At 30.6% G+C, this 12,073-nt stretch overlaps 1 protein-coding gene across 2 annotated transcripts; it reads right to left on the bottom strand.

The window, feature by feature from the left end:
- Positions 1-122: 122 nt before the first annotated feature.
- Positions 123-3,356, bottom strand: LOC105628577 (putative protein phosphatase 2C 47). 2 transcript variants are annotated; one of them, XM_020677113.3, is made up of 5 exons: positions 3,137-3,356; positions 2,511-2,698; positions 1,514-1,705; positions 1,055-1,260; positions 123-921 (listed from the first exon to the last, which is right to left on the bottom strand). In XM_020677113.3, the coding sequence occupies exons 2-5, from the start codon at positions 2,625-2,627 to the stop codon at positions 363-365; spliced, it is 1,074 nt and encodes a 357-aa protein (XP_020532772.1). In that variant the 5' UTR covers positions 2,628-2,698; positions 3,137-3,356; the 3' UTR covers positions 123-362. The 2 variants fall into 2 exon arrangements, with proteins under 2 accessions (XP_020532772.1, XP_012065412.1); XM_012210022.4 differs by having other exon boundaries at positions 2,511-3,356.
- Positions 3,357-12,073: the final 8,717 nt, after the last annotated feature.

Genomic DNA, 12,073 nt, shown 5'->3' with positions numbered 1-12,073 from the left:
GATTCTAGTTACAAAATTGGTTGCTCATAAATTATTTGTAGTGGACATTTGTTTCTTGAGAAACACAACTCAAGAGCCCAAAACAAATTACACCAAGAACTTGATCAGTACTACAAAAGAAATAATGAAGAAAACAAATTAAAGATACTAATTAAAGCTTCCGCAATTTTGGTTCTCACACAAAGGTACGTCAAAAATATACAGGATGTTTATGTTGAAGAAATCAGCATTTTCAGTAGGTAGCAAGCTAGCAGAATCGACTTTGAAAGGTCCCTCGGCAAAAATGGAAGTTCAGATATTCTATGTTATTTTTTTTACTTATACAAGATATAAGCAGTTCCTATTCTTTTTTTTTTTCTTGTTCACACACCATTATCCAAGATGTCCTGTAGACGATCGAGCCCTTCAGCTGATATACTTCTCCTTTTATGGGACCTAGGCATTTCAATTTTAGGAGGTGGATCAGGAGAGAAACAGACTACAACAACAGTCAGATTATCACACGAGTTGCGCTGGAGCGCCTCCTTGACGAGTGCTTTTGAGCATCTCTCAGGATCATTATGGATTACAAGTTCCTTCCTCACCATTGTAACTGCACATTGACTGCTCATTACATCCCACAAGCCATCACAGCCAATTATCAAAAACTCATCTTCTTCTGTTAGGTTAATTTCCTCTAACTCTGGCTCAGCGCTTAAGGGGCTTTTCGAACCTTTAGGACCTTTAATGTGCCAATCTCCAAGAGCACGAGCCACAGATAATTGACCGTTAAGGTAACCATCATATATAACTCCTCCTAGTCTCTCAATTCTTAGTCGCTCCGAGGTGCAGTTAGGTTTGTGGTCTTTTGATAGCTCGACTGCTCTTCCTCGTTTGCCCATCACAGCTCTAGAGTCACCAGCATTAGCAACGACCATGGTCCTACAATAGTGAAGGTCAAACAAATCGTCATCTAGACTAAACTAAACTAAAAATTAAACCATCAGCAAAAACCAAGAGCAACTCTAGATGCAATATTAAAGGTAGGAGGCAAATTTGATGTATAGTTTCTCACCTTCCCATGATAAGGGCAGCTAAAGCAGTAGTGCCAGAGGAACTATCGATAGAATTAGCATCAGCAAGTGCATGATCAATCCTCCGGAAGGCACTCTTAATCGCCTTTTTTGTGCCACACTGAAACTGGGAGTCTTCGACGATAAAATTAAGAAGGTTCTTTCTTGTAAACGTTGCTGCATCAATACCACCATGTCCATCAAACACCTGAATGAATAAAACTCGAATTCAGTGCACCACCTCAATGAATGAATGAATCACAATGCATAGTGATTTGATGAATCAAATATTGAAGGTTTTTCTTTTTCTTTTTTGTTTGCATGCTTCCTTGGAGGTCAGAACAATTTACATCTGAGTAAACTACAATATAATAGACCAACAATTATAAAAATTTTTCAAGAATATATAATATGCCATTCTGAATTATTGAAACACCCTAAACTATCAGCAACTTACACACCCCATAAAATGCTCCAGGTGCAGGAGTTTTAACTGCAACAAGATGTTGATTCAGATTGTCCACACATATGTACTCATCCTCCATGTACTGCTTTGGTCCTTTCTCCGAACAGCTTCCAGAGCGAAATACAGGCAGAAATCCAGAATTCTCAGTTGATGGTGACTTCAAGCCAATAATTCCAACATCAAATTCCTGAAAAATGACAATAATGGATAATTAGTTGAAATATGACTTTTCTGTTATGGATATTCCACAACATCTAATCAAAAAATATCAAAACTTTGCATCTAGTAGGCATTATATATTCCACCCGGGCAAAGACATCGTCATGACACAAAAATACATGCACAAGGATTAAAAACAGACAAATAAAAAAAAAAAAAAAAAAGATGATGAGAGGCTAAAGATAAATGCACAAACTCTTCAAAATAATCCCAACACAGCACATTAAGGTATAGCTTAAAGAAATATAACATCTATCTAGCCTCATTTTTTGCAGCTATGATTGAAGCGAGCAATTTGCTGCGGGACTTCTTTTAAATGTCCTTTGAGATCAGTTCTTGTTTAAAAAAAAAAAAAAAAGAAATTTGCACAATCCTTCACCTTAACAAGACATTAGAAAAATAAGCATGGATAAATTGCTTATTTTGGGAAATGTTTTGCAGCATTAGTCCAATAGGAAACTGAAATCACAAACACAATTATTTGTGCCTATAAGGGTGTGATCAAAGTTAGATTCTAAGGCTGTAGAAGTAATATGCCTATCGGGAAATTGGCATTCAACAATTAGAAGAACAGATTAGAGCCATTTATTTATAATTTTCAATGAGACACATTTTCCACAAAATGATATTCAAATTGAATTGGAAGCACTGGACATTCAATAACTAATTAGTATCAAGCTAATAGATCTTAATTAATGAAGAACAAATTGCAAAATTTCATGCGCTAAGCAAAGAAAAGCAATGTGACCCAAAAAGAGAAGGAATGAACTCACAGAATCAATAAAAAAAGCACTGCTGCTACAATGCCTCATGTAAGAAACGTTTCTTGGAGGTTTTCCTTTTCTGGATTGTGTCAAATTTTCACTACTATCACCATTTTCATCCTCCATGACAGGCAAACTGTCATTATTAGGGGCACATCCAATATCCCATCTTGGTATCTGAGGTGAAACATCAGTCCCTGAAGCCATTTCCCAAGTTTAATCCATTCTCAACTCCAAAATCTAAAAATTATTGTAAGCATAAAATTTATAAACAGAAACAACTGCAATTAGCTGGGCACACCCATAGCTCAAAGACAAGCCATTTTACATTAAATCCCAAGGTCCCAGACAGCAAAAAGTAGCTGTCACCAACTGGTGCAAGCCAAGCACTGGATCCAAGAAAATTTTTTCAAATTATGAACCCTAATCTAGTTCTTCTCTAACCAGAAAAAAACTACAGCTTTCCAAAAGTCTTGTATTCTTTAAGTAATTAAAAGCATTCCTGAAAATTTCCTTTCAATCAAGATTCAAGAATGAAGCCCAATTAAAAAATATCCTAAAACAAAAGGAATTCAAAGAAAATTCTTATCTTTGATCAATGTATGTGAAAGGAGGATAGGATTAGAGGTTAAAACCTTAGCATAGGAAAAGGCAAAGGAGAGCCATTGAGAGGAAAGAGGAAGTTTATAGTACGTGGTTGGGTGAGTGGGGATTCCAGATTTTCCGCTTGCCATTACAGGGATCGAAAAGGTGATGGGGTATTGACACGTGGTGTTGCTCTTGCACAGAGAAAGTGGTATCCTTGGCCTTGTGTCTTGTGTGTTAGATTCGTTAATGGTTGATGGTTCACGTTCTCAAAACAAGGTATTGCTTGTTATGGGTGTTTATAAACCGCCCCAAATAGCCCGAATCGAACCAAAAACTGGAGTTTTGAAGATTTGATGATTTAGTTTAATTTGAAAATTTTAAAACTATAAACACTGATTTAGTTATGGGAGTTAAATAAAATCAAAAGTTCCTTACCCATATGCACGAATAATTGAATAAGTGATCTTCCTATCAAGGTTAACGAGCCAACAGAGCATCTCAACCACGGGATTAAATACACGAATCAAATCACAGTTCATGCCTCCAACAGTTTATAATGTTACTTTTCTTATTATTTACATATGATGAGGTATAAGTATATTGATTAATTGTATTTAAACTTTAAAGTTTTAATTTTCTTACACTTCGTTTGTATAAAAAAACTTGGTGTAGTAATAGTTCTAATACATTTGAATTGTAAGGAATCTCAAATTAGTGAAATTTAAAAAAACTGCACAAAATAATTAAATATGATTCGTTTATTCTAGATAAATTTAAAGCTACCGAGACTCGTAATAAGTCCAAGGATAACTAAGCTCAATCATCAAGCCCATTTACGAATTATCATGGCAAGCACAGTATATAGATACACGACGTTGCGGCTCCATTTGTGAACTGTGTTTTCGTAAATAATTATTTTTAAAGAGATTATACTAGAAATTTTATTAAAAGGAAAGTATATACAAATATAAAATATAGATCAATATATTTTTATATTTTTATAAAAAAAGTATAATAATAAACTACTTATATAAAATATAATCTTATTTGAAGCATTCGATTGAATTGTCAAATTGTAATATTTGTGTCATAAGAGATGACTTGCTTCATTTAGCTGCTATTCATGGCCGTTGTTCGACTCTATAATGTTTCTACAAGTACGATATGACGATGTTCAAATTTCTTCTTTTTATTTCATTTAATGGAAAAAAAAGGCGGTTGAATATTACTAATACCTAAAGTAATATTAGATAATACAATATTGAGTATTATTATTAATAATATAAACGGCTTAGAATATTATATATTAGATGAAATATTATATATAAAAAATTAAAACACAAAAACTAGTAATACCTAAAGTTGAAAAACATAATATAATAAAAATCAAATTATTAGTTTAAAAAAAATTGTATAAAACTACTTTAATAGGTAAAATAATTAAAATTCTAAATAATTGTTGGTATTAGTTGTGAAATTATAGGATTCATGGTTGTAATTTCTTCGATCTTCATTCACCAATCAAACAATGTATTTCTTCAATCTTAACTTACATGTTCAATTTTTGCCCTCTAAATATAAATCTTACCTTCAACTCTGAGCATAATATATTCCATGCATAAGATATTAGTAAGCTAATTCAAAACATTATATTCAATGCACAAGACTTTTTTAGTATAAAGCCTATATTTAAAAATAGATTAATACAACCAATAGGTTGTGGCTCAATTGACAACGCAGGTTGAGCATGTGAAAAGAATTTTTTGGTTCGGTCCCCACCAAATGTACTCACATAGAAGGCGAGCAGCCTTAACTGTGATTAAGTCTCTAGCCGAATTAAACGGTCTCTGATAATAGGGTCCGGATACCGATGATCTATAAAAATAAAATCAAAGATAACCCAAAACTTTTTGTCGTATAGTATTACATAATTTATAGAGGTAGAAATCTCTTCTTTTGCGTGCTCTTGTTCTTCTGACCAACCAAGTTTGATTAAAATGTCATCTAATTTTATTGAATTATTCAAAATTTCCTAGAAAATAAAATAAGAACAAGAATTTTAAGTAACTGTAATAAGATAAAAAATATACTAAAACACTTTGCAAAGTTGGAATACCTTGTATATTTTTTCCTTCAAAAAATTTAGGAAATTGCAAATTAACAACATTAGCCATCGCAGTTGCAAAATACGCAACCTTCGTGAAGGAAATCAGTAGTTGTTCCATAAATAATAAAGCACTGAAAAATGACAAATAATTTATAAATTTGCATCAAATCAAAATATCAGTCAAGCAAATAAAAGTTACATTTTATAGTTCAACAGGACATACACACACCTGACAGTTAAAGATGTTGACTCATGGAGCCTAACATCTTCTTGACAGTATCGCACCCAAGAAGAGATTTGAAAGTGAAAGTAGATAAAAATTCATAATTCTTTTCTGATAACTTGACAAGTTTTCATACATATGGAGTTGGTTCAAATATTCCTGATAAAATACAAACCGATTTTAGAATACACAACCTCAAATCGATTTGTAGATTTGAGGTTGTGTATTCTAAAATCGATTTGTATTTTTTATTAGGGATGTTTGAACTTCCACCTGATGCATAAAAATTTGTTAAGCTATTAGAAAATAATAAATTTCTATGTACTTTCAATTCGAAATCTCTTTCTTCTTGGCCGTGGTAATGTCAAGAAGATGTTAGACTCCATAAATAAAAATTATCTTTTACAGTCACATGTGTACATCTTGTTAAATAATAGAATGTAATTTTTTTTCGCTTGATTAATATTTTAGGGAATCTGATGCAAATTTAAAAATGATTTGCCATTTTTCGGTGCTTAAATATTTATTTATGGGAGAATTACTGATTTGCTTCACGAAGAAGAATTCCGTTTGTTGAAACTGAAATAAGTAATGTCGCTAATTCGAAGTTTCCAAAATTTAAGAAAAGGAAAGAAGACGAGGTATTCTAACGTTACAAAGTAATTTAATATATTTTTTATGTTATTACGTTTACTTAAAATTCTTGCTCTCATTTCATTTTTCAGGAAAATTTGAAAAACTCAATGAAATTAGATACATACCTGGAAGAGAAGGTTTCTGAAGATGAAGAAATGTTCATCCGTTAGAACATTTTCATCAACGATCGAATTCCTTCTCTTCTTCCCTTCATTTCTCTCTTGGCCCTCCCTCCCTCCCTCCCTCCTCTCTTATCTTTCAACGTTTCACTGTAGTGACTTTCTGTTTTGAATATGATTCAAATTGAAGAGTTGGAGTCAGCTTATATACACCTCCGCTGCCTAATATGCAGTAAAACTGTAATTACACCCACACCTGCTCATTTATCTTTTTCTTTTTTTTTTTTTACTCCTCGTTCGATCCTAAACGCTTGCCAACAATATTTAATTTTAATCCCTCTATTCACGGATATAAGTCATAGTAGTGATTAAAAAAGTAATTAATTTTTCTAAATTATATTAAAATATTTATTAATTTGACTAAATTTTTCTTTAAAAAATTATAAAAATAATTATTATATTTAATATAAGTAAGGGTAAAATTGAAAAGACATTATTAGTTACTTCTAAATATTCTCCAATTGACTTATATTTGTGAATAACGAAATTCCTCCAAAATAATTTATATTTATCAACAAAGAAAATAACTTTTAAATTTTGTTTTCAATACAATTCCAATGCATGAAGGGCCACAAATACTTAATTTTGTTTTCATTCATATCATGTTAAATAACTCAAGACTTAGGCAAAGTTAATTGTTTCAGTAGTTATTAGTTGTTTAGCTAGCATTAAACATTCGAGAGAATAATGTTTCACAATCTGCTCCCTCAAATTCTAAACACTTCACAAATATTATATTACCGAATACTATAAGGAATAAAGATAATATTGATTTTAGTCAAAATGCTAAACGCTACCTCAGTTGTTGTTGAATAGAGCTAATATTAATAAACGTGATATAAATTAAATTATGATTCATTAATATTAAATAATTATATATCATTAGTCCTAATTTGGATATTTGTTCAATCTTCCTTGGGAATTAGAATCCTATTTTGGAACTTCTAGAGAAAAAATCACCATAAAATTTATTTATTTAGCCATTTTTCTTTCTTTGACTATCAAGAATTTGTTATGACTTCGATTATAAATAATTTTTGGGTTTGAATGAGACATTGAAGACTTCTTCCCTTAGTATCCGTATTCAATTTTTTATTTTGCTATTTAAATGTTAAATTCTAATATTTTTTTAACTCATATTTCATATTTAAACAAACGGTAGAAAATAAGTTACAAAAAAAATATTTCAAAAATAAGTTATTATTCGGAAATAAAAGGAGCCTAACATTTTTTATTGCTTTGCATTTTGCGAAAGAAAGGATTTTACTATTGGATGGATAGTTTGTTACAGACATAACATATTACTTATGGTAAATCTATAGCCAATTAATTGATATAACTAATTCTTTCATTCTGAGTTGTCAAATACAGATTGATTTTTTAATGTTTAATTGCAAGTTATCTATAATTATGGTAAATCTATAGCAAATTAATTAATATAACTAATTCTTTCATTCTGAGCTGTTTGATTTTTTAATATTTGATTGCAACGATATCTATAATTAATTGATATGGCTAATTCTTTCATTTAGATTTGTCAAATCCATGTTGAATTTTCTATTTTTGATTGAACCGTTTATTTATACTAAGTCTATGGACAATTAATTGATATTGTTTATTCTTTCATTCAACCTTGTCAAGTACAAGTTGATTTTTCTATATTTGATTGCAACGTTTATCTGTATATTTGTAATAAATTTAATGCCCTTTAATCAATAGATTGATTTTATGCATTTGATTGTAGAGTTTTCCCTATTATTTTTATAAGAAACTTAATATTCTTTAACCAGAGGGGCAAGAGTAAGATTCAAATCCGAATGTAAAGGACATTTGCTTGGATGTCAAGCCAAGGCTTCCTTGATTTATTAGAATATATTATAATTGAAATTAAAATACAAAAAGGAAAAAAAAAAAAAAACCTTTTGCCTTTTCAGACACAAAAAGTCTATGTTAATAGTAAAATTGGACACAAGTAGAAAATTATACATCTGAATGCTTGATTTTATGAAATTCAATGATTATAAACTAAATCTTATATCCATTTTGAAGGTTTTATTTTTCAGAAAATTATATCGGATACGTGCAAGATATGGTTAGAACATAATATTAACAACAACTTTTTTCCATTTCAAGATTATTTTCATTTGGAAACTTATCTCATAACTAATGAGGTTAATTTAATAACAAAATTTGAAGTTACCAATTCAATTAGAATTCTCAAGAATTAATATTTCATTATTGGCATTAAAGAGCTAATATTTGTACTTAATTGTAATCCTAATATTACAATTAAATTATAATATTAAATAACTAATACTTAATTCAATTATTATGATGATGACCAATATTTATATCTGATATTAAAAATAAAAAATCATATTTCAATATCAAAATTGAATAAAAAAAGACAAATATTACAAAGGATTAATATTTAAATTCAATTAGGAATTATAATCTTTAAATTTATTTATTTTTTTTTTTTGGAAACTTAACAATTCATTAATAACGAATATAAGTTGACTACCTCATAATATTCCTATACGAATAAAAAATTGACATATAAAAAATTGAAATCTTTTATTTGGAGATGCTCTTGATTTTGGCAGAAGAAGTTAATTTTTCGAGTGAAAAATGGTCCATTTTCAAATAGGACGACAAAAAAAAATTCCCGCAATATTGTCCTAAAAATTATTTTTTCGAAAACTTGTTACAATTGGCACCCGCAAAAGAATTTAACATACCAAACTTTAATGGAAAAACATGTCGCACTACCGGACTCCATTGATAAAAGAAACTTACCCAAACTTGAAGATCCGAAGTCTCCAACCTCAAGTAACTAATAATCCATCTTGTATTTTGAATCCCAGAGAAATAAAATATCCACATAGAAACTCCTCAATAACAAGGAACAATCCCATGAGAGAAAAGAAATTGATAAACCACTAAAAGGATAGCAAAAACAATCAAGATCATCAGATCTGCAGAACTAAATCTAAGTTTTATTCCAAATGGTAATAAATTTTGAAATTATTAGAAATAAAATTAAACAAAATAAAAAAAACGATATAAAGAGATGAAAAGAAACCACAAAGGGACGAAAAACAATAAAAGGATTGAAAGAAACCATCGTTAAACAAAGAAGACGGTCGCCGGTGGTTTAAAAATAAAATCTAAAAGAACAAACGAAAAGAGAGAGCCAAGGAGAGAGGCGACAGATAGTTTAGGATTTGATGAAAGTCTTAATTAAATTTAAATTTACTATTAAAAATATTAAGTCACGAGTACAAAAATAAATATAGATAACGTGCGCACCTTCTAATTGTGAGTTAAACCTTGTGTACCTATATATACACGCACGCACACTCAGTTTGTACAACTAATGAGAATCGACTATGTATCTATGTATAGACGCACACACACTCAGTTTGCATAACTAATGAGAATCAACTTTTTGCATTTTCAATAGTCGTTTGTATTACTTTCTTTATTCTATTTAGTTAGAGAAAACTAAACTTTTGTAAGGATTAAGAGGTAGTTTAGCTGTAATTATTTCTCTTTTCTTTTCTAATTTGCCCATAAAATGTCATTAACTCCTACCAAAGTTTCTATGCGAGTCCACTCATGCATAAGAGAGAAGTGGGATGCATTAAATTTTTGAAAGATCAAAGAATCCCTCAACTTCCATAAAACGATGTCATATAAATGAAGGAGAGCCCATAACTTAAATACTAAAGATTAAGATGAATCCAACGATGCACTTTGATCTCAATATTGTCGATGTCCTGCTTGCAACTGAAAAAGATGTGTCCATATATACTAATGTGTCATTAGATCTGAACTCTTTGCCCATTGAGGAACAACTAGTGTCTATAGATAATATAATCATACAACCCTCCCACAGTGTTCCAGAAAAACCAAGAAAAAGAAACAAAAGAAAAAAACATTACTCAAGAAGTTAAAAATTTTGTTCGTAAAATATTGTTTGCTGACATTGGAAATGGTGTCAAATGTGCGGTGTATTCAACAAGTTGCAAACAGCTTTTTCTACTTCTACGAAGTCAGCTTCTCTATTGTTTGTTTTTGCCTTGTGTCACAACTACTCGTGTGCATGTATGAGCGAATCATGCTCATTTATGCAGCAAACTGGCTTTGAAAATTAAAAATATATTAAAACTAGTGCACAAGTGTATCAAATATTCTTGCAATGACTATGACAGTTCCTAAAAAGTGTGAATGAATATATATAGCCATTTGAAGTTGTTATCCTAATCATATCTATGTTCATACTGCAAAATAGTTCATGTTTAGTAATTAAGAGGGGATTGACATTACAAACATATGTTCTTTGGTAATATAAGTGCATTAATGACTATCCAATGTCTTGTCTGTCGCTACCTTGTAATTCTTCCACATTAAAAACTTTGCTCATAAACCACACAGGGTAAATATGGACGATTTACTTTGGCGTGCATTCCAAAATTACCAAATTAAGTAAGTTTCTCTATGTAAATGAAGACCCAAAAATGAATATTTCTCTATCTAAATAGAACAGAGGGAATTATTTATATAAGCATAATTAAATTTAATAATGATACTTACTTCAAATATTTGTATGATTATTTATTAGAAATTCTTTATTAATTGGAAAATCGTCTTGACTAATCATATTTCGTTGACATACATTTTTTATAATAGACCTTCTAGGAGACATTAATCGACTTGACTATTTTGGATGGTTTACTAATAACTTGTGAAGAGTTATAGATGCCCTTTTCCAAATATTCCAATTGCTAAAATTTGTGCACATACGATGCAAGTTTAGCTTTTCTATCTTGTTTTATGCCCATGCAAGTTTAGCTTTCCAAATATTCCAATTGCTAAAATTTGTGCCATACTAGGGTCTGTCGGCAAAATTAACTGTTTTAGTGGCGTTTAGCTATTAGCTATTTGAGTAACTTTTCATGAAATGCTGAAAGTCAAACGTTATATGAGTTAACTTTTCATAAAACGCTGCCATAAGCTCTAAAAGCTAGTCTAAACGCTATGTTACCGAACGACTTGTTCAGTAATTTTTAGCGTTTTGACCGATCAAAACACTAAAAACTATTTAAAAAGCTATTGTCGAACATAACTTAAGTGACATGGTATATTGAGATAAAAAAAATTATAAAAATTAAAGAGATTCACCTCTTATGCTAGACATGTCAATTTCGATCTTTAAACTATCGGAATGTGGAGAGACCTGCAAATATTGTATTTTCGTGTTGTTTTTCTTTTTTCTTTTTTCTCCCTGGCATTAAGCTTTTTAGTTTCAGGTCTGTCATTGTAAGTTTGTAATTGCAAGTTTAGCTTTTTTTTGTATCTGTTAAGAAAATCCCACATGGCCTAAATATCATCATGGCATACAAAGGCAAATGAACTAGCTAATTGGTTAGTAATAATCTTTTAGCATTGGTTAGCCCAAGCCCAAACGAGCCCATATTACTCGTGGTTCTAACCTCTTACCCATCATTTTCATCTCCATCTCACGAGGTGCCCAGGATCACTTGACTTCGTGAATCTCTCAACCCGGATCACTTGACTTCGTGAATCTCTCAACCAGCACATACCCACAACCATACCCACCGGAGGATTATTATTATTGTGATTATTATTTGTTATTATTAGTGATAGTGGGTAGGTAGGTGTGAGCAATATGGGTAAACGACATACCTTTGATTAAAATTCTTTAAAAAAATCACTTTCAGACTATGAGTTGCACATGCATGATCGACTTTTTGTATAATATAGATTTTGATTATAAGCCATATCATGTTGGACTGCACAATTCATTTCTGCT

The sequence above is a fragment of the Jatropha curcas genome, chromosome 4, assembly GCF_041381405.1.
Source record: "Jatropha curcas cultivar XTBG-Jc1 chromosome 4, XTBG_Jcur_1.0, whole genome shotgun sequence".
Lineage (NCBI taxonomy): Eukaryota > Viridiplantae > Streptophyta > Magnoliopsida > Malpighiales > Euphorbiaceae > Jatropha > Jatropha curcas.
This window is presented reverse-complemented; position numbering and strand designations above follow the sequence as displayed.

What these genes read in the sequence shown, in the direction of transcription:
- LOC105628577 (XM_012210022.4), bottom strand. Translation starts at nt 2,708, where the DNA reads ATGGCTTCAGGGACTGATGTTTCACCTCAGATACCAAGATGGGATATT. An exon ending in GTGCTTTTTTTATTGATTCT is followed by an intron (nt 1,706 to 2,510) that starts GTGAGTTCATTC and finishes GTCATTTTTCAG; the next exon opens with GAATTTGATGTTGGAATTAT. An exon ending in CACCTGGAGCATTTTATGGG is followed by an intron (nt 1,261 to 1,513) that starts GTGTGTAAGTTG and finishes TTATTCATTCAG; the next exon opens with GTGTTTGATGGACATGGTGG.